At 39.0% G+C, this 23,495-nt stretch overlaps 1 protein-coding gene across 2 annotated transcripts in view; it reads left to right on the top strand.

The window, feature by feature from the left end:
- ERFL (ETS repressor factor like) overlaps positions 1 to 23,044 on the top strand; it is an 86,050-nt gene extending 63,006 nt beyond the window's left edge. For both annotated transcript variants that reach the window (XM_056542375.1, XM_056542376.1), the window contains 5 exons: positions 7,113 to 7,184; positions 14,179 to 14,413; positions 19,651 to 19,828; positions 20,810 to 20,924; positions 22,009 to 23,044. In XM_056542375.1, the coding sequence (XP_056398350.1) occupies positions 7,121 to 7,184; positions 14,179 to 14,413; positions 19,651 to 19,828; positions 20,810 to 20,924; positions 22,009 to 22,553 (1,137 nt within the window). In that variant the 5' untranslated portion in view covers positions 7,113 to 7,120 and the 3' untranslated portion in view covers positions 22,554 to 23,044. The remainder of the gene's footprint in view (positions 1 to 7,112; positions 7,185 to 14,178; positions 14,414 to 19,650; positions 19,829 to 20,809; positions 20,925 to 22,008) is intronic.
- Positions 23,045 to 23,495: the final 451 nt, after the last annotated feature.

Below are 23,495 nucleotides of genomic sequence, written 5' to 3'. Positions count from 1 at the left end.
CTCTTCCTCAGCTGTCTCTTTATAATAGGCTGTCTCTCCAGGAGACCCCTCACCTATAGGGCCCTGTTCTCTCTTCCTCAGCAGTCTCTTTATAATAGGCTGTCTCTCCAGGAGACCCCTCACCTATGGGGCCCTGTTCTCTCTTCCTCAGCAGTCTCTTTATAATAGGCTGTCTCTCCAGGAGACCCCTCACCTATAGGGCCCTGTTCTCTCTTCCTCAGCTGTCTCTTTATAATAGGCTGTCTCTCCAGGAGACCCCTCACCTATGGGGCCCTGTTCTCTCTTCCTCAGCTGTCTCTTTATAATAGGCTGTCTCTCCAGGAGACCCCTCACCTATAGGGCCCTGTTCTCTCTTCCTCAGCAGTCTCTTTATAATAGGCTGTCTCTCCAGGAGACCCCTCACCTACAGGGCCCTGTTCTCTCTTCCTCAGCAGTCTCTTTATAATAGGCTGTCTCTCCAGGAGACCCCTCACCTATAGGGCCCTGTTCTCTCTTCCTCAGCAGTCTCTTTATAATAGGCTGTCTCTCCAGGAGACCCCTCACCTATAGGGCCCTGTTCTCTCTTCCTCAGCAGTCTCTTTATAATAGGCTGTCTCTCCAGGAGACCCCACACCTATGGGGCCCTGTTCTCTCTTCCTCAGCTGTCTCTTTATAATAGGCTGTCTCTCCAGGAGACCCCTCACCTATGGGGCCCTGTTCTCTCTTCCTCAGCTGTCTCTTTATAATAGGCTGTCTCTCCAGGAGACCCCTCACCTATAGGGCCCTGTTCTCTCTTCCTCAGCAGTCTCTTTATAATAGGCTGTCTCTCCAGGAGACCCCTCACCTACAGGGCCCTGTTCTCTCTTCCTCAGCAGTCTCTTTATAATAGGCTGTCTCTCCAGGAGACCCCTCACCTATAGGGCCCTGTTCTCTCTTCCTCAGCAGTCTCTTTATAATAGGCTGTCTCTCCAGGAGACCCCTCACCTATAGGGCCCTGTTCTCTCTTCCTCAGCTGTCTCTTTATAATAGGCTGTCTCTCCAGGAGACCCCTCACCTATAGGGCCCTGTTCTCTCTTCCTCAGCAGTCTCTTTATAATAGGCTGTCTCTCCAGGAGACCCCTCACCTATAGGGCCCTGTTCTCTCTTCCTCAGCAGTCTCTTTATAATAGGCTGTCTCTCCAGGAGACCCCACACCTATGGGGCCCTGTTCTCTCTTCCTCAGCTGTCTCTTTATAATAGGCTGTCTCTCCAGGAGACCCCACACCTATAGGGCCCTGTTCTCTCTTCCTCAGCAGTCTCTTTATAATAGGCTGTCTCTCCAGGAGACCCCACACCTATGGGGCCCTGTTCTCTCTTCCTCAGCTGTCTCTTTATAACAGGCTGTCTCTTCCCCTCTCCGGTTATCTATTTTCTTTCTGCCGTCTCCCATTTATCTGCCTCACATCGTTCCTGCAGTTTCCCTTCTATTTGTTTCTCTACTGAAAATTGAAGCTGGGAGGAAAGAAAAGAAGAAACAAACAGAAGCTTAATGAAGATAAACCGAGAGAGATCACAGGGACTCCACAATGTACAACTGGAGAGGGGCATAGATAGATAGAAAGATAGATAGATAGATAGATATGAGATAGATAGATAGATATGAGATAGATAGATAGATATGAGATAGATAGATAGATAGATAGATATGAGATAGATAGATATGAGATAGATAGATGTGAGATAGATAGATATGAGATAGATATTGGAAGTTATATATTTTATGTCTATTTTAGATGGATACATATGAATTATTTATCAGTCCATGGATATAATCTTATAGATGAGTGGAGGGGATGTTGTTTCTTGTAGTTTCCTCTAGGAAGAAGAAGAATAAGGGTCTTACACCCCCCCCCCCCCCCCCCCCCCCCCCCAGCTTCCATGTCACACAAGAGGCGTGAAAACAACACAAACTCTGCCCGGGGCCCCACTTTCCGCTGCACCCCATCTGCTGTTGGTTGATCATTATCGGGCTCTGGCTTGTGTTCTACAGCCGGGGGGCTGCTGGGGAGGGGGCGCACAAGTCTTGGTGAAAAGATCAAGCACAGGAGGGTGTCAGGGGGGGCAGGATACTTCACTTCCCTCTTATATTATCATCAGGTTGTTTGCACATGGAGTAGGAACATATCACATGTATTACTGTGTATATTATGTGTAGTACTGTGTATATTATATGTAGTACTGTGTATATTATATGTAGTACTGTGTATATTATGTGTAGTACTCTGTATATTATATGTAGTACTGTGTATATTATATGTAGTACTGTGTATATTATATGTAGTACTGTGTATATTATGTGTAGTACTGTGTATATTATGTGTAGTACTGTGTATATTATATGTAGTACTGTGTATATTGTATGTAGTACTGTGTATATTATGTGTAGTACTGTGTATATTATATGTAGTACTGTGTATATTATATGTAGTACTGTGTATATTATATGTAGTACTGTGTATATTATGTGTAGTACTGTGTATATTATATGTAGTACTGTGTATATTATATGTAGTACTGTATATATTATGTGTAGTACTGTGTATATTATATGTAGTACTGTGTATATTATGTGTAGTACTGTGTATATTATATGTAGTACTGTGTATATTATGTATAGTACTGTGTATATTATATGTAGTACTGTGTATATTATGTGCAGTACTGTATATATTATATATAGTACTGTGTATATTATATGTAGTACTGTGTATATTATATGTAGTACTGTGTATATTATATGTAGTACTGTGTATATTATGTTTAGTACTGTGTATATTATATGTAGTACTGTGTATATTATATGTAGTACTGTGTATATTATATGTAGTATTGTGTATATTATGTGTAGTACTGTGTATATTATATGTAGTACTGTGTATATTATGTGTAGTACTGTGTATATTATATGTAGTACTGTGTATATTATGTGTAGTACTGTGTATATTATATGTAGTACTGTGTATATTATATGTAGTACTGTGTATATTATGTGTAGTACTGTGTATATTATATGTAGTACTGTGTATATTATATGTAGTACTGTATATATTATGTGTAGTACTGTGTATATTATGTGTAGTACTGTGTATATTATATGTAGTACTGTGTATATTATATGTAGTACTGTATATATTATGTGTAGTACTGTGTATATTATGTGTAGTACTGTGTATATTATATGTAGTACTGTGTATATTACATGTAGTACTGTTTATATTATGTGTAGTACTGTGTATATTATATGTAGTACTGTGTATATTATATATAGTACTGTGTATATTATGTGTAGTACTGTGTATATTATATGTAGTACTGTGTATATTATATGCAGTACTGTGTATATTATATTTAGTACTGTGTAGATTATGTGTAGTACTGTGTATATTATATGTAGTACTGTGTATATTATGTGTAGTACTGTGTATATTATATGTAGTACTTTGTATATTATATGTAGTACTGTATATATTATGTGTATTACTGTGTATATTATGTGTAGTACTGTGTATATTATATGTAGTACTGTGTATATTATGTGTAGTACTGTGAATATTATATGTAGTACTGTATATATTATATGTATTACTGTGTATATTATGTGTAGTACTGTGTATATTATATGTAGTACTGTGTATATTATATGTAGTACAGTGTATATTATGTGTAGTACTGTGTATATTATATGTAGTACTGTGTATATTATATATAGTACTGTGTATATTATGTGTAGTACTGTGTATATTATATGTAGTACTGTGTATATTATATGCAGTACTGTGTATATTATATTTAGTACTGTGTATATTATGTGTAGTACTGTGTATATTATATGTAGTACTGTGTATATTATGTGTAGTACTGTGTATATTATATGTAGTACTGTGTATATTATATGTAGTACTGTGTGTATTATATGTAGTACTGTATATATTATGTGTAGTACTGTATATATTATGTGTAGTACTGTATGTATTATATGTAGTACTGTATATATTATGTGTAGTACTGTGTATATTATGTGTAGTACTGTGTATATTATATGTAGTATTGTGTATATTATGTGTAGTACTGTGTATATTATGTGTAGTACTGTGTATATTATGTGTAGTACTGTGTATATTATGTGTAGTACTGTGTATATTATGTGTAGTACTGTGTATATTATATGTAGTACTGTGTATATTATATGTAGTACTGTGTATATTATGTGTAGTACTGTATATATTATGTGTAGTACTGTATATATTATGTGTAGTATTGTGTATATTATATGTAGTATTGTATATATTATGTGTAATACTGTATATATTATATGTAGTACTGTGTATATTATATGTAGTACTGTGTATATTATATGTAGTACTGTGTATATTATATGTAGTACTGTGTATATTATATGTAGTACTGTGTATATTATGTGTAGTACTGTGTATATTATGTGTAGTACTGTATATATTATATGTAGTACTGTGTATATTATGTGTAGTACTGTGTATATTATGTGTAGTATTGTGTATATTATATGTAGTACTGTGTATATTATATGTAGTACTGTGTATATTATATTTAGTACTGTGTATATCATGTGTAGTACTGTATATATTACGTGTAGTATTGTGTATATTATGTGTAGTACTGTATATATTATGTGTAGTACTGTGTATATTATGTGCAGTACTGTATATATTATGTGTAGTACTGTATATATTATGTGTAGTACTGTATATATTATGTGTAGTATTGTGTATATTATATGTAGTACTGTGTATATTATATGTAGTACTGTGTATATTATATGTAGTACTGTATATATTATGTGTAATACTGTGTATATTATGTGTAGTACTCTGTATATTATATGTAGTACTGTGTATATTATGTGCAGTACTGTGTATATTATGTGTAGTACTCTGTATATTATATGTAGTACTGTATATATTATGTGTAGTACTGTGTATATTATATGTAGTACTGTGTATATTATGTGTAGTACTGTGTATATTATGTGTAGTACTGTGTATATTATGTGTAGTACTGTGTATATTATATGTAGTACTGTGTATATTATGTGCAGTACTGTATATATTATGTGTAGTACTGTATATATTATGTGTAGTACTGTATATATTATGTGTAGTATTGTGTATATTATATGTAGTACTGTGTATATTATATGTAGTACTGTGTATATTATATGTAGTACTGTATATATTATGTGTAGTACTGTGTATATTATGTGTAGTACTCTGTATATTATATGTAGTACTGTATATATTATGTGTAGTACTGTGTATATTATGTGTAGTACTCTGTATATTATATGTAGTACTGTATATATTATGTGTAGTACTCTGTATATTATATGTAGTACTGTATATATTATGTGTAGTACTGTGTATATTATATGTAGTACTGTATATATTATGTGTAGTACTGTGTATATTATGTGTAGTACTGTGTATATTATGTGAAGTACTGTGTATATTATGTGTAGTACTGTGTATATTATATGTAGTACTGTGTATATTATGTGTAGTACTGTGTATATTATGTGTAGTATTGTGTATATTATGTGTAGTACTGTATATATTATGTGTAGTACTGTGTATATTATGTGTAGTACTCTGTATATTATATGTAGTACTGTATATATTATGTGTAGTACTGTGTATATTATATATAGTACTGTGTATATTATGTGTAGTACTGTGTATATTATATGTAGTACTGTGTATATTATGTGTAGTACTGTGTATATTATATGTAGTACTGTGTATATTATGTGTAGTACTGTATATATTATATGTAGTACTGTGTATATTATGTGTAGTACTGTGTATATTATGTGTAGTACTCTGTATATTATATGTAGTACTGTATATATTATGTGTAGTACTTTGCAGCATTGAGACTCTTCTATTACACCGGATTTATTTTGTTCCTCTTCTCCTCCATCTTCTATTGTTGCACTTGTTGAGTCTTTTGGGGCAGTTGTGTTCTAGATGCAAAACTACTGCTCCCAGCATGTAATGCGGTGTTTCCCTACCAGGGGGCCTCCAGCTGTCCGGGCATGCTGGGAGTTGCACTTTTGCAACAGCTGGAGGCCCCCTGGTTGGGAAACACTGATAGTAATGACAGACGGTGGCTGACAGGGCATGCTGGGAGTTATAGTTCTGCAATAACTGGCGGTGCTTGTGTTGAAGACACCTCGTTATACAGTATGTATTTTCTTATAAGGAGATGGAATCGTTGCTGATCTGTTCTCTCTTCTTGCCCTCTGCCCCTTGTCTTGACCCTCTCATTCTTCTGATCTTCTTCTCTCTCCATATTCCATAACTCCACTTTTTGTGATATCTTATCTGAACCCCCTGATCCCCTCTCATTGTCCTCCTCCTCCCCACTGATCTCCCATCACGTCTGGATTTCCTCCCTGGGTGGTCTCCTGTCCTGTCACCTTCTTCACCTATTATCTCCACTTCCTCCCCCATTTCCTTCCTATTTCATCTTCACTTCTTACCTGACTATTCTCTTTAACCCTCTTCTTCTTCACTTCTTCTTCCCCGGCTCCTGCCCGATCACCCTGGTCCGTCTGCTGATGTCTTCATCATCTCTTGTTCCTCATCTGTTCTTCTTCGTCACCTGCTTCTTCCTCTTCTTCTTTTCTTCTTCTCCTTCTTCTTCTTTTCTTCTTCTCCTTCTCCTTCTTCTTCTTCTCCTTCTTCTTCTTTTCTTCTTCTCCTTCTCCTTCTTCTTCTTCTTCTCCCTCTTCTTCTTCTTCTTCTTCTTCTTCTTCTTCTTTTCTTCTTCTTCTTCTCCTTCTCCTTCTTTTCCTTCTTCTTCTTCTTCTCCTTCTCCTTCTTTTCCTTCTTCTTCTTCTTCTTCTTCTTCTTCTTCTTCCCCTCCTCTCTGCTTCCTTCTTCTGGACCTCATCTTCTCTTCCTCATGTATGACATATTTTGTCACTTTCATCTCTTCTTGTGACTCCTCTTCCTCACCTGCTCCGGCTCTGATATCCTCCTCATCTCATTCTGATCACTTCCTCGGGTCTCTCCTCTCCCTTCTCTTCTTCCCCTTCTTCTTCCCCCGGTCTGTAGACTCCAGTATGGATTGTAGCTGTGTGTCTGACATTCTGCTGACTCCTTCTATGCCGGCTCTCTGGACTCCAGGTAACTTCAGACATTAGTGTGGTCTATATGTTATCTATCTATCTCATATCTATCTATCTATCTATCTATCTCATATCTATCTATCTATCTATCTATCTATCTATCTATCTATCTCATATCTATCTATCTATCTATCTATCTCATATCTATCTATCTATCTCATATCTATCTATCTCATATCTATCTATCTATCTATCTCATATCTATCTATCTATCTCATATCTATCTATCTCATATCTATCTATCTCCTATCTATCTATCTCATATCTATCTATCTATCTCATATCTATCTATCTCATATCTATCTATCTATTTCATATATATCTATCTAATATTTATGTATCTATCTATATCATATCTATCTATCTATTTCATATCTATCTATCTCATATCTATCTATCTATCTTATGTATCTTCTATGTACAATTTATCAATCTATCCATCTATCGTATTTTTAAATATATTTATGAACAATATATCTTTCTGTCTATTAATGTATCTTCTGTCTATTATTTATGTATTTATTTATTTATCTATGTATCTGTATATTAACTGTATGGATCTGATTATCTATTTATCTATCTATCTCATATCTATTTATCTATCTATCTCCTATCTATCTATTTCATATCTATCTATCTCATATCTATCTATCATCTATCTATCTAGCTAGCTCATATCTATCTATGTTTCTTATATCTATCTATCTATCTATCTCATATCTATCTATTTATCTATCTCATATCTATCTTTCTATCTATCTATCTCATATCTATCTATTTATCTATCTATCTCATATCTATCTTATATCTATCTATCTCATATCTATCTATCTCATATCTATCTATCTCATATCTATCTCATATCTATCTCATATCTATCTCATATCTATCTATCTATCTCATATCTATCTATCTCATATCTATCTATCTCATATCTATCTATCTATCTATCTCATATCTATCTATCTATCTATCTATCTATCTATCTCATATCTATCTATCTATCTCATATCTATCTATCTATCTATCTATCTATGTATCTATCTCATATCTATCTATCTCATATCTATCTATTTATCTATCTATCTCATATCTATCTCATATCTATCTATCTCATATCTATCTCATATCTATCTATCTCATATCTATCTATCTATCTATCTATCTCATATCTATCTATCTATCTCATATCTATCTATCTATCTATCTATCTATGTATCTATCTCATATCTATCTATCTCATATCTATCTATTTATCTATCTATCTCATATCTATCTCATATCTATCTATCTCATATCTATCTCATATCTATCTATCTCATATCTATCTATCTATCTATCTCATATCTATCTATCTATCTATCTATCTATCTCATATCTATCTCATATCTATCTATCTCATATCTATCTATCTCATATCTATCTCATATCTATCTCATATCTATCTCATATCTATCTCTACGCTATTTTTTATGTTATTGACTTTGTTCCCCATCTGTGACATGTAGCCAGACTACAACCCCTAATCCTGTCTTGACAGGTGAAGACTATCGGGACATGATGGAGGTTGTAGTTTTGCAACAACTAAGGAGCCACAGGTTGGGAATCTCTGTTATGGAGACTATTGATATGTGACTGTACTCTGTCTCAGGGTGTCTCCAGCTGTTGCAAAACTACAACTGGTAAACACTGCTCTATCTCCAGTGTCTCCTTACATTTCTGTTTCTTACAATGGTTTTTGGGTTTTTGTGATTGTTTCTCTGATAGAAAGTAACTTGGAGACAAAGTTGTCGGAAGGTTCAGAAGAATTGGGTTAAACAGCTGCAGTCCCCCTGCATTCAACCTATAGATATGGCTGCAAGAGTTAATGATCATAGAGAAGGTGCATGGGGGGGGGGGGGGGGAGAGATAGTTTATTGAAATTTGGGGGGGGGGGCGTGATTTTTGTTAGTAAATTGAAACATTGTATCACAGAGATGAAAGGAGGAGATCGATAAACTTATAAACTTCTCTGCAAGAATTATTTCTCCAAATTATGTAAATTAGGAGTCCCCCATATACCACCCCCCAAAACACCTGACAAGACCCCTGGACCCAGCGGGAACTTTAATACGTTTATTGGTCTCTTCTTCACCCCATCCCATATCCCAGGATGGTCTCCAGCCCAAATATTTGTAAAAGTGAATTATTTATTGGGGAGAGATGAGGGAGATGTATAAGATTGGGATGAATAGTAAAATGTCTGGAATATTGTAAAGTGTATGGGGGATCGGGGAGGAATCGTCCATGTAGCAGAGCTGTGATGGTGAACGACGATGTGGTTGTCTGGTGTTCTATAGGACGATGTGGTTGTCTGGTGTTCTATAGGACGATGTGGTTGTCTGGTGTTCTATAGGACGATGTGGTTGTCTGGTGTTCTATAGGACGATGTGGTTGTCTGGTGTTCTATAGGACGATGTGGTTGTCTGGTGTTCTATAGGACGATGTGGTTGTCTGGTGTTCTATAGGACGATGTGGTTGTCTGGTGTTCTATAGAACGATGTGGTTGTCTGGTGTTCTATAGGACGATGTGGTTGTCTGGTGTTCTATAGGACGATGTGGTTGTCTGGTGTTCTATAGGACGATGTGGTTGTCTGATGTTCTATAGAACGATGTGGTTGTCTGGTGTTCTATAGAACGATGTGGTTGTCTGGTGTTCTATACAACGATGTGGTTGTCTGGTGTTCTATAGAACGATGTGGTTGTCTGGTGTTCTATAGGACGATGTGGTTGTCTGGTGTTCTATAGGACGATGTGGTTGTCTGGTGTTCTATACAACGATGTGGTTGTCTGGTGTTCTATAGGACGATGTGGTTGTCTGGTGTTCTATAGGACGATGTGGTTGTCTGGGGTTCTGTAGGTTTGTAATATCTCATATCTATCTATCTATCTCATATCTATCTATCTATCTATCTCATATCTATCTATCTATCTCATATCTATCTATCTATCTCATATCTATCTATCTATCTCATATCTATCTATCTATCTCATATCTATCTATCTATCTCATATCTATCTATCCATCTCATATCTATCTATCTATCTCATATCTATCTATCTATCTCATATCTATGTATCTATGTATCTATCTCATATCTATTTATCTACCTCATATCTATCTATCTATCTCATATCTATCTATCTCATATCTATCTATCTCATATCTATCTATCTATCTCATATCTATGTATCTATCTCATATCTATTTATCTACCTCATATCTATCTATCTATCTCATATCTATCTCTCTCATATCTATCTATCTCATATCTATCTATCTATCTCATATCTATCTATCTATCTATCTATCTATCTCATATCTATCTATCTATCTATCTATATCTCATATATATCTATCTATCTCATATCTCACATATATATATTTGTTCAGTGTTTTTGTTGTATTATATGATTCCTATTATATATATAAATTCTTATCGTGTCATGTTTTTCTTAGTTTTTCTTAGTTTTCTTAGTTGTTTTGAGATTTTTCCCTACAGAGAATATACTGGTGGATATTATAGACCTAGAGATATAATAATAATAATAATAATAATAATAATAATAATAATAATAATGATAATAATAATAAGTAAATGTCAGGGATGTTCCAGTCACCAATATTTCCACCTGTAACGAATTCTCCCGGATGATGAGAGTCCAGGAGTCCTGTGGGGGTTGTAGTTGGTGCCGGGGAGGTGAAGAGACGATCTCATCGAATACGACAGAAATAGAGAAAAACAAGAACATGAAGGAGGAGAGATGGGGATGGAATATCAGCCGTAATTGGAGTCGGGTCAGCGGTATAAGAGGGTATAGAGGAGCCGGGACAGGAGGGAAGGATGATGGAAGACTGAATTATACAGGGATGGGGAGAGATTACTGCTGAAGTGACTGCAGCCCGGGGGTCACAGGGTTAATCACTCATACACTCCATATATCTACACAACAATAGAAAGATGTATCACATCATAGAGAAAAGCTGTGAAAAGTAAACGAAATATGACACTAATAATAACAACAATAATAATAATAATAACATAATAATAATAATAACAATAATAATAATAACATAATAATAATAATAACATAATAATAATAACATAATAATAGTAATTATAATAATAATAATAACATAATAATAATAACAGTAATAATAACAACAGGTAATATAATAGAGCAATAGTAACATTAAAATCATATAAAATATAAAACTAGCTAAATTATTATTATTAATAGTAGTATTGTTATTACTACTACTATAAAATAATCTAAAATATAATAGTAATAACAATTATTTAATATTTTACATAATTATTCTGACAATAAAATAATATGAACAAACATCAAAGATTAAACTTAGTAGATTTTTTTTTAAGTTTAACTAATCTAAAAATGTCATCAGAATAAAAATATAATAATGTTAATGATGATGATAATTATTGCTATTACTGTAGTAATAATAATGATAATAATAATAACAATTATTATGATTATTATTACTAAATAACCATTACTGTTAATAAATGTAACATTTTAACTGACTATTCATCAAAATACTAATAATTGTTATAATTTTAGAACAATTTAATCATTTCTCAGATGTGACAAAATCACAAAATTTTGAGTCATTTTATTAAGCCCTATTATTGTTTTTATTACTGTGATGATGATGTTTGTTATTATAGATTTTTTTTTATATATATTTTTAGTTCTATAATAATAATTCTCATTATTATTGATGATGATGATGATGATAACAATAATAATAATAACAACAATAAAAATAACAATGATTATGATAATAATAATAGTAATAATGATAATAATTATTATTATTATATTTATTTAACAATTTATTATTATTACATGTATTTATTTAATAATGTATGATTTTGATTATATTTATTATTATTATATTTATAGCCTTAGTGTTCTATTTATTCCTATTGAAGTTTTTCTTCATATATTTCAGTTTTTTTTCTTATATATTTTTTCTTATAAATTCCTTTTAATTCAGTCATTGCTGTTATAACTACATCTGACATGTAAGGCTCTGTTCACACCTTGTTTTAGCGTCCCATCCCGTGTCCTTTTGGTGCATCTTTTCCCCAACATGGGAAAAGCTGTCTGGTCATGCTACCACTTGTAACTTTGCAACAGCTGGAGGCCCACTGCTTACAAAACACTGCTCTATACTTTTAATTGAACGGTATTTAACTGGTTAACTAAAAGTGCATCGAGAAAGTATACTTTTTTTTAAATGGGAATCAATGGCAGACTTATGCCTCTGTGTACCCATACATCCGCCTATATCTGGGGTATACACCTTGTTCAGGTCTTCGTGGTATGAACAAAACCTAAGGGGGACCTCCAACTTACACATTGCTAGTTCAACTTGAAAAATTCAGCAACAATTGTAGTAATTGTTGGATTTTTGGGATTTTTTTCAGTATTATTTTTTCCCTTTATATCAGGATTAGAGATGAGCGAACTTACAGTAAATTCGATTCGTCACGAACTTCTCGGCTCGGCAGTTGATGACTTTTCCTGCATAAATTAGTTCAGCTTTCCGGTGCTCCGGTGGGCTGGAAAAGGTGGATACCGTCCTAGGAAAGAGTCTCCTAGGACTGTATCCACCTTTTCCAGCCCATCGGAGCACCTGAAAGCTGAACTAATTTATGCAGGAAAAGACATCAACTGCCGAGCCGAGAAGTTCGTGACGAATCGACTTTACTGTAAGTTCGCTCATCTCTAATCAGGATGTTAGGCTATCTCTGTGTGTCACAACCAGGGTGCCTCCAGCTGTTACAAAACTACAACTCCAAACAGCTGGAAGCACCCTAGTTGGCTTTCTAGGCATGCTAAAAGTTGCAGTTTTGCAACAGCTGGAGGCACCCTGGTTGGCTGTCTGGGCATTCTGGGAGTTGTAGTTTTGCAACAGCTGGAGACACCCTGGTTGGCTGTCTGGGCATTCTGGGAGTTGTAGTTTTGCAACAGCTGGAGACACCTAGGTTGGCTGTCTGGGCATTCTGGGAGTTGTAGTTTTGCAACAGCTGGAGACACCCTGGTTGGCTGTCTGGGCATTCTGGGAGTTGTAGTTTTGCAACAGCTGGAGACACCTAGGTTGGCTGTCTGGACATTCTGGGAGTTGTAGTTTTACAACAGCTTTAGACACCCTGGATGACTGTCCGGGCATTCTGGGAGTTGTAGTTTTGCAACAGCTGGAGACACCCAGGTTGGCTGTCTGGGCATTCTGGGAGTTGTAGTTTTGCAACAGCTGGAGACACCCTGGATGGCTGTCTGGGCATTCTGGGAGTTGTAGTTTTGCAACAGCTGGAGACACCCTGGATGACTGTCCGGGCATTCTGGGAGTTGTAGTTTTGCAACAGCTGGAGGCACCCAGTTTGGCTGTCTGGGCATTCTGGGAGTTGTAGTTTTGCAACAGCTGGAGACACCTAGGTTGACTGTCTGGGCATTCTGGGAGTTGTAGTTTTGCAACAGCAGGAGACACCCTGGATGGCTGTCCGGGCATTCTGGGAGTTGTAGTTTTACAACAGCTTTAGACACCCTGGATGACTGTCCGGGCATTCTGGGAGTTGTAGTTTTGCAACAGCTGGAGACACTCAGGTTGGCTGTCTGGGCATTCTGGGAGTTGTAGTTTTGCAACAGCTGGAGACACCCAGTTTGGCTGTATGGGCATTCTGGGAGTTGTAGTTTTGCAACAGCTGGAGACACCCTGGATGACTGTCTGGGTATTCTGAGAGTTGTAGTTTTGCAACAGCTGGAGACACCCTGGCTGGCTGGTGGTGCAGTTGAATGTAAGCTGGTGTTCCCTGTTATCAGCCTTTTCTGTAAATTCCATGATCAGTGTTTTACTGTTTCTCTATGTTTTATATCTTATAATGTTGTTCTAATTACTCCATGTTTTTTTGCTGTTTTTCCTCCAGGGTTCGCCTTTCCTGACTGGGCCTATAAGCCGGAGTCCAGCCCGGGCTCCAGACAGATCCAGCTCTGGCACTTCATTCTAGAGCTTCTCCAGAAAGAGGAATATCATGATGTCATCGCCTGGCAAGGAGACTACGGCGAATTCGTCATCAAGGACCCCGATGAGGTGGCGCGGTTATGGGGGATCCGCAAATGCAAACCTCACATGAACTATGACAAACTGAGTCGGGCACTGAGGTACGGGCCCACCTAATGCACATTTATTTAGAATATACACAGCAGATATAATAAGTGTTTATCAAGGGGGTACCCCCCCCCCCAAAATGCTACAAAAAGCATTTGCCATCCTAGAGGACCCAACACATCAATGCATTACAAAGACAGCCAATAGATTTCAATGAGCCCCCTGTAATGCTTCATTTCTCCTGTAGGAGGTGCTGCAGAGAAACTGAACACTTGCTGCCAGATCCTCCCACAGATTCCGGCTGATCACCGAAGTTTCAGCAATAGGACCCCCAAAGATCACATTATCATCTCTGGGGTTTCCCAATAAGTAGGGGTTCAATCCAAGGTCAAGCTTGTCCATCTTAAGCACAAAATAGGGGGAACATAGTAATTTTAGAAATGGTCAATGGGCATCTCTATGGTTGGACTTTCACCAATTATAAACTAATAACATATCCTAGCGTAGTGTTTCCCAACCAGGATCCGTCTAGCTGTTGCAAAACTACAACTCCCAGCATGCCCGGACAGCCTTCGGCTGTCCGGGCATGCTGGGAGTTGTAGTTTTGCAACAGCTGAAGGCTCCCTGGTTGGGAGACTCTGTCCTAGAGATAAGAGAATATTTTGTTTGAATCAGATGTTGGTCAATTCGTATAAAAGCAGGGACTCTCTGTGCGACAGGTGTCCCTGCTCCTGTGCACTGAGCGGTGAGGCATACACTTATAAGTATTTCTGCTCAGTTAATATTTGCAGGACTGGGTGCTGAGTGCCCAGGACTATTAAGTGTGGTGAGTGTAAGCGGTGATGCATGCAGCACCACGGCTCAGATCTGGCACGCATTCTGCAAGGAGCAGGGACTCTTGTCTTTGACAGGACTCCCCTTCTCTATGTACTTTTTGTGGTGCCCTATTTTATCAGCCACAAAAATTGGTGCCAAAAGATTTTGAATTCAGATGAATTAGAATTTTGGGGGGAAATTTGGAGTGAATTCGATTTGTTAAGAATTGAGTCATCTCTGAACACAGGATAGGTGATAAGTGTCTGATTTGGAAGGAGGGAGGTTGGGGTCCGTTTGCTGCCCCCCCCCCCCCCCACGCAGTGTTCTGTATGTGGCCCTGCAACCCACCCATCCTTAAAGGGGTACTTCGGCCCTGAGACATCTTATCCCCTATCCAAAGGATAGGGGATAAGATGTATCACCGCGGGGGCCCCGCCACTGGGGACCCCCGCAATCTTGTATTCGCCACCCACCTGTTTGAGCTGCACGCCGCGGTGCCAGCTCACAAACAGCCGGGTGGTGACCACGGGGCCGGAGTATGGTGACGTCATGACTCCGCCCCCGTGTGACGTCACCCCCCCTATGTAAGTCTATGGGAGGGGGCGTGACGGCCCCCACGGTGAGACATCTTATAGGGGATAAGATATCTTAGGACTAAACTACCCCTTTAAAGCTCCCCCACTCGGGGAAACAAGTAGAAGTGACGGCCTGCTCAGTCAATCACCAGGTTGAGACTGGACCTCATCACCGTAGGTGATTGGCTGAGCGGGCCGTAATTCTTGCTTGTGTCAGAAGGTGGGGGTCGGAGTGCTTTGAGGACGGATGAGTGGCCCAGCTCCTTATAGGAGATTGGGGGGGGGGGCAGCAGTCAGATTCATCCACGATCAGACACTACTACCCCTATCCTATCCCAGAATAGCATAGGGATAAGTGTCTGATCATGGGGGGCCGATTGCTGGGATCCCCCAATGATTTCCTGTACGGGGATGGGCAACTCACCCTAGGAAACAAGCAGGAGTGATGGCCCGCTTGGTCAATCACCAGGCTGAGATGGGACTCACCCAAGGATGGGTGCATTGCCAGGCCCGCTACATGAGATCTCGGGGGTCCGATTGGTCATACTTCCCCTATCCTGTGGATGTGGGATCAGTTGAGTTTCCAGAATACTCCTTTAAAGCACAGATGACTATTGACAGCTTTTTCTTGTAGCTAAGTTATAGCAGCCATTAGAAGCAGCAATGGAGCAAGCTTCTAGTCACAGGGTCACCCAGGCTTCTTACATATGCACAGCCCCCGACTATCCTCTGCCTCTCTATTTGATTTTGTATTGTATTCAGTGCAAAAAAGCTGAAATCCTTATCGTTAATACTTTTCTAACAATAACTGTAATGCATGTAGAATATATGAGCCATACGTTGGAAAAGACTAGGGTAGAATAAAAGGATCGGCCATGTACGTGAGAAGCTGTGACAACAGAAGGTTCGTATATGGTTCAAGCCCAGACGGTCCCTTTGGGGCCTGCGGAGAGAAGCGAGGAGGAGGATCCTCATCCGTGCGCCGAAAAATCACTTTTGACATTTAATTTCAAAAATCTTCCTCGGCCTAACTTGTGGGTGATATGTTGTGCCCTGTGAAGACAGCGGAGTCTCTCTGGAGAGGAGGGGGGGGGGGGGGGTCGGGTCAGACGCGGGGACGTGCAGCTGCTATACATCTTGTTTTATTTAATACATACATTACACAATACACCGCATGATGTCTTCTATTGTAATGGAATCTGCTTGATGTATCAGAGAAGGTTCCTATAACATCTTATTTGTTTATATGACAGTGGGTTTTCTAAGAATTTGAATTTTTTATTTTTTTTAGGTAGATAAATTTAAATATTGATGAAAAATATTATCATTTTAGGAATATTTGAATTAGGTTGTCAAATTAATTGAATATGCTAATAAATAAAGCAGTGTTACTAAATCAGTGTGCCTCCAGCTGTTGCAAAACCACAACTCACAGCATGCCCGGACAGCCTTCGGCTGTCCAGGCATGCTGTGAGTTGTAGTTTTGCAACAGCTGGAGGAACACTGGTTGGGAAACATTGTATCTGTACCATCATTATGGTGTCTGTATATAGATATAGGCATATACCTTTTGAAACATGGACTGTTACATAGATGATGTATTTTTTTATATAGACAACGCACATGTCAATACTGCTGTCAGGGCATGCTGGGAGTTGTAGTTTTGCAACAGCTGGAGGCACACTGGTTAGGAAACATTGTATCTGTACCATCATTATGGTGTCTGTATATAGATATTGGCATATACCTTTTGTGACATGGGCTGTTACAGCGACGATGTATTTTTTTTCAGAGACAATGCACATGTCAATACTGCTGTACGGGCATGCTGTGAGTTGTAGTATTGCAACAGCTAAAGGCACCCTGGTTGGGAAACACTGGGTTATCTTTAATACTTAACAGATGGCGGTACATTGGTTGGGAAACATTGTTTTAGAGGATTATCCAGTTTAGAAAAAATCATTGTCGTTGTGCCTTATTAGGGAATTCTGGGTTAATAAAGGGGGACCCTGCTTTAGGAGCCTCAATTCCTTCTCTTGAGAATTACATAGTCCTCTAGGTCTTGTAATAATTGTAATTGCATGCAGAAAAAAAGGCTATAAAGATGAAAAGATGAATAAAAATATATATCACACTCCACTAACACAAAAATAAATAATTAATAATGATTACAAAAAACAATTATATATGTATATATACACATTTTATTGTGCAATTAATAATTACTGTTGTTTACCATAGAGGAAACTCTAATGCAACTATAGGGTTCTTAGGGAAAAGGGGCAGGTTTAGTTGAACACCATTGAGTTTGTCGGAGTCTCTCCATAAAAGAAAGGGAATAGAATAGGCAGCAAACATTATGGGGGAGATTTATCAAAGCTGTCTATGTCCCGCATCAATATACCAACCTACAGAGCATTAGGCCGGTCTATTGTGCGCCTAATTTATCAAAGGTTGCACGGCTCTTGATAAATTCTGCACACAGACTTCGGGATCTATGCTTTAGACTGTATTTAAACCTGCTCCAACATGGTCTGACATTTCGTCGTACTTTCAGCCAATGCGACTTGTCGCTGAAAAGTCGCTTTTGATAAATTCAGCACCAATGCATTTTTTCTGTCTAAAATAGACCAGAATGCATCATGTTCTAGAAATCCTCTAAAGCAAAAGTGGCAAAAAAAGTATTGCAACTTTTGCTTTAGAGTTTTAATTAGACTGCGACTTTTTGTGCGACAAACTTAGATGGGAAAAACCAGTCTAAATCCTTTGATAAATCTCCCCTAAATGTCCTTCTGTGAAAGATACGGCACCATAATGGGGTCCCAATTTCATCCTTGCTATGGCACGCCTCCTTGGCACAACATTGTTATTATGACTGTTTTAGAAGAACCATAGTCTGTTCAGTTCACCAAACAAATAAGAGAAAGAATGCGGCAGTTCCCCAAAATTCTTCAGGCTTCATTTCATGCGGGTGTACAAACAGGTGCAAATCACAGAGAAACGTCTGTTTCACACTAACTTGTGCTTCTTCCGGCATGGGCCGGAAGAAGCACAGATTAGTGTGAAACGGATGTTGTTCTGTGATTTGCACCTGTTTGTACACCCGCATGAAATAAAGCCTGAAGAATTTTGGGGAGCTGCCGCATTCTTTCTCTAATTTGTTTGGAGGTGCATTAGTCTAAGGACTTTATTGCTGATCACCACCAGATAGAGGTATTTACGAGCGACTGTATTATTGCCCATTGGAGAAGGGATTTGCATCGCTTCCTGTGTATCCACCATAGTGCCAGTTGAAAACTTCTCATTGTTTTGGATTTACGTATAGGTTTATATAGGTTTGTCTTGATGTCAAGGATACATAAATGAGTATGGACTAGTCAGGGGAACGTAGAGCAACCTACACAACTTATCATTGGTTAAAGGAGATATCCAGTGCTGAAAAACTTATCCCCTATCCTAAGGATAGGGGATAAGTTTCAGATCACGGGGGGTCCGACCGCTGGGGCCCCCCGTGATCTCCTGTATGGGGCCCCGGCAGCCCGCGGGAAGGGGGCGTGTTGACCACCGCACGAAGCGGTGGCTGACACGCCCTCTCAATACAACTCTATAGCAGAGCTGGAGCGCTGCCATCGGCAATCTCCGGCTCTGCCATAGCGATGTATTGAGGGGCCGTGTTGGCCGCCGCTTCGTGCGGTAGTCGACACCCGCTATCTGGCCAGCAAGACGGGCCCCGTACAGGAGATCGCGGGGGACCCCAGCGGTCGAACCCCCCCCCGCAATCTGAAACTTATACCCTATCCTTAGGATAGGGGATAAGTTTTTCAGCACTGGACTACTCCTTTAATATGGAGATGATGACGCCATTAATAAAATAATTTACTCTTGTCTCTCCCTTCCAGATATTACTATAATAAAAGAATTCTACACAAGACTAAGGGCAAGCGCTTCACCTACAAGTTTAACTTCAGTAAAGTTGTGCTTGTCAACTACCCTCTACTAGACATGGCCAACTCATCGCTTCTTCTTGGGCAGAACCCCTTCCCTGGGGCACATTCACACGACCCCTTCACTCCTGAGGTAGGAAGAAGCCTATACCAATGGCTCCATTTCACATCTGAACATCTTGGCTATGGCTGGGCTACGAAATGGGCATGGGTTTACGTAACTCTTACCTAAAAGATTCTATGGTTGTTTTAGCGGACGGTCGCAATAAATGTCCTGATATATTGGCTGTTAAAATGTTGGTTTACTATGAATCATGTCTTCCTAAGTGAATGTTACTGCTTCAGAAATTGAAGTTTGGCGGGTGGGAGGCAGAGGCATAACTATAGGGCGTGCGGAGGTAGCACCAAGGCCCCATGAGAAAACACCAGTATTATGAATGGTTCATTGTAGCCATTTTTCATTGGGGCCCTGAAGTTACCTTTGGTGGGAGGAACTGTATTTCGTGTAGAGGATGAGGTTATAGGCAGTTAACTGGAGTTGCACCTTGTCGTTCTATGATGAAACAGGCTAAGAAGGGGACATTTTGCTATGGGGTCTTCCCTTCCACCATTAAAGGGGTACCCCGCTGCTCGGTGTTTGGAACAAACTGTTCAGAACACTAGAGTCGGCGCCGGGAGCTTGTGACGTCATTGCCCTGCCCCCTCGTGACATCACGTCCCGCCCCCTCAATGCAAGTCTATGGGAGGGGGCGTGACAGCCGTCACGCCCCCTCCCATAGACTTGCATTGAGGGGGTGGGGCTATGATGTCGCGTGCTGTCGGCTCCAGCATTTGGAACGGTTTGTTCCAAACACTGAGCAACGGAGTACCCCTTTAACACTCTTATATAGGAGACCAGTCTCAGGTTGGACCATAGATGTCCATGAATGATACTGATGTAGAACAGCCTGACCCTGTCCCCACCACTACACAGTCGGGCCTGGTGTTCAATTATTTATTTGCTATTTTGTTCAATTATTTATTTGCTATTTATATATTATTGGATCAGGAGGTGTAAAGACTATACAAGAAGCTGGGATGTGCCTTACACTGACAGCTGTTTGTTACTTTCCAGGCTTTGCAGTCTCTCTTTTCTCCTACTGGCCGGCCTCCATTACTAGATCGGCCTCTTTCTACTCCAGAGACAGAAAAGCTTCGTCTTGAAGCCGCTTTTCCTTTCTTGAGCTCAGGTGAGACTCCAAAATGACGGCGACACCCATACAGGCACTATTTATCTATCTTAAAATTTTACATATTATATATATATATATATATATATATATTTTTTTTTTAAATATATATATATATATATATATATTAATATAATTATGTATAATAAAAATATTATTTTATATATATTTATATATATATATATATATATATATATATATGTGTATATATTTCATCTATATTTTTGTCTTTATAATCATTGCCATTGAGTTTTGTAATTAATTCTTAGTAATTTTTAGCTTTGCCTAAACCTTCTGCAAATGCACTGGATAAAAGCGGCGCGGGCTGTTTTAAATCTGGCGATCCGTAAAGAGGTACTCCGCTGGAAAACATCTTTCTTTAAATCAACTGGTGCCAGAAAGTTAAACAGAATTGTAAATTACTTCTATTTAAAAATCTTACTCCTTCCAGTGCTTATCAGCTGCTGTATGCCCCACAGGAAGTTCTTTTCTTTTTGAATTTCCTTTCTGTCTGACCACACTGCTCTCTGCTGACACCTCTGTCCATGTCAGGAACTGTCCAGAGTAGGATAGGTTTTCTATGGGGATTTGCTCCTACTGTGGACAGTTCCTAAAATCAACAGAGGTGTCAGCAGAGAGCACTGTGGTCATAGAGAAAGGAAACTGAAAAAGAAAAGAACTTCCTGTGGAGCATACAGCAGCTGATAAGTACTGGAAGGATTAAGAATTTTAAATAGAAGTCATTTACAAATCTGTGTAATTTTCTGGCACCAATTGATATAAAAAAAAAATGTTTTCCAGCAGAGTACCCCTTTAAGACTGGTTTTAGTTTGCGCCATCTTTATTTTGGCTTAGTGTTGGGTGCATTTAAGCCATGCCCCATTTCATGGAAAACAACGCCCACATTTTATTTTAATTTAAAAAAAAAGCTGGATCTTTTGCATCTGATGTATCATAGGCTGAAATATGGCACCTATGGAGTATCCGATATGGTTAGGCCAGGCACTGGCCTGGCCTTTTGACATATATTGGTTACCGCACGTTTCCTGTCCTGTGTTTGACTTCTCTTTCAATTCTCTTCTAGGTTCTGGTTACACCAAGCCTCCAGCTATGTTGCCCCCATACAACCGAAACACCCCATTTCCCGATTACCCCTGGGGGTTTAACCCATACCTTTCCAGCACTTTTCCTCTAACCGGCTCCAAGTTGCCCACCTCCCTGTACCCGCCCCAGTTCTATCCCGGTTCACTCTCCCAGCTGCCCCCTCCCGTCTCCCTGCTTCCAGGCGAGTCCATGGACAGGTCCTCTAACCTCTTACAGAGTATACCGCAAAGGCTGTGTGCCAGCCTGAACGCCCATCCGTTGCCCCTGAGAGGAAGCGGCGACCTAGGCAGCACGGGGGCGGCGAGAAGAGACCGAGTAGAGCAGCCCGAAGGGAAACCGGAGCCCGAATCCGACTCGGACCTGGAAATTACGGATGTGAGCGACTGCAGTTCGGAGGCCGAGGGGTGCGGGTATAGCCCACCTTGCCCGGGATCTTCGTCGGGAAGAGACAAAACAGAAGACGAACGACCTAAAGGGGCAGCCACCAAAATTTCCCAAGAAAAAACAGCTGCTCCGCTCAGCTAGACTTGATAGTTATACAGAAACTATATCTAAATGTACAATATATATATATATATAGATATATATAACTATATGGATATATAGCGGGCAAAATATGTGGTGTGCCAACCCCTTCATCCCGAAAGCAACATGTAAGGAGGACGTGCATAAAAATTAACCCTTCGATGATGATACGGTGGTAGCAAGGGTTGTCAGGACCTGCTGGGAGGGGTAGTTCTACAACACCGGACTACACTGGACTTCTTATACCGGTAGCCAGACTGTTGCAACGCTGCCGCACCAGCATTAAATGCACTTTCAGTGCCGGTGGAATCTTAGGAATATGTTTTTATTTTTTGTTGTTTTTGCTGCTGTGTTGACCTGTGCATTGTCATTGGAAAAAAAAAAAAATACATCGTCAATGTAACAGCCCATGTCACATAAGGTATATGTGTTCACCTATATACAGACACCATGTCATTGTTACAGATACAGTGGCTCCCAACCAGGGTTAATCTGGCTATTGCAAAACTACAACTCCCAGCATGCCCGGACAGCCTTCGGCTGTCCAGGCATGCTGGGAGTTGTAGTTCTGCAACAGCTGAGGCACTCTGGTTGGTAAACACTGACATAGACTGATGAGTTACAAAGTCATATGTGGCGTAAACTCCTTGGTGATGAAGGGAGTCACTCTTTCGTGCTGGGGGTGCTGCAGAACAGCTTTCCCCAATTGATAAAAAGTAGGTTCAGAGAAGATGTTAAGTGTCTATTTTTCTATTGACGTTCTTCAGAATCTGCTTATTTGGGACACAGGTGAACCCCATGATCCGATAATAAATAAATCTTACCCCAAAATGACTTCACGTAAGCTCAAAGCAAGATTCATTTGTTCACAAAGTAATAACTATTGTATGCAGGGGAGTAGCTCCACCTAGTGGTTCAAATGACTTTTTGGCCTTAAAGGGG

The sequence above is a fragment of the Hyla sarda genome, chromosome 10 (genome assembly GCF_029499605.1).
Source record: "Hyla sarda isolate aHylSar1 chromosome 10, aHylSar1.hap1, whole genome shotgun sequence".
Taxonomy (NCBI): Eukaryota; Metazoa; Chordata; class Amphibia; order Anura; family Hylidae; genus Hyla; species Hyla sarda.
Note: the sequence above shows the minus strand (reverse complement) of the source record. Positions and strands in the feature narration are given on the sequence as shown.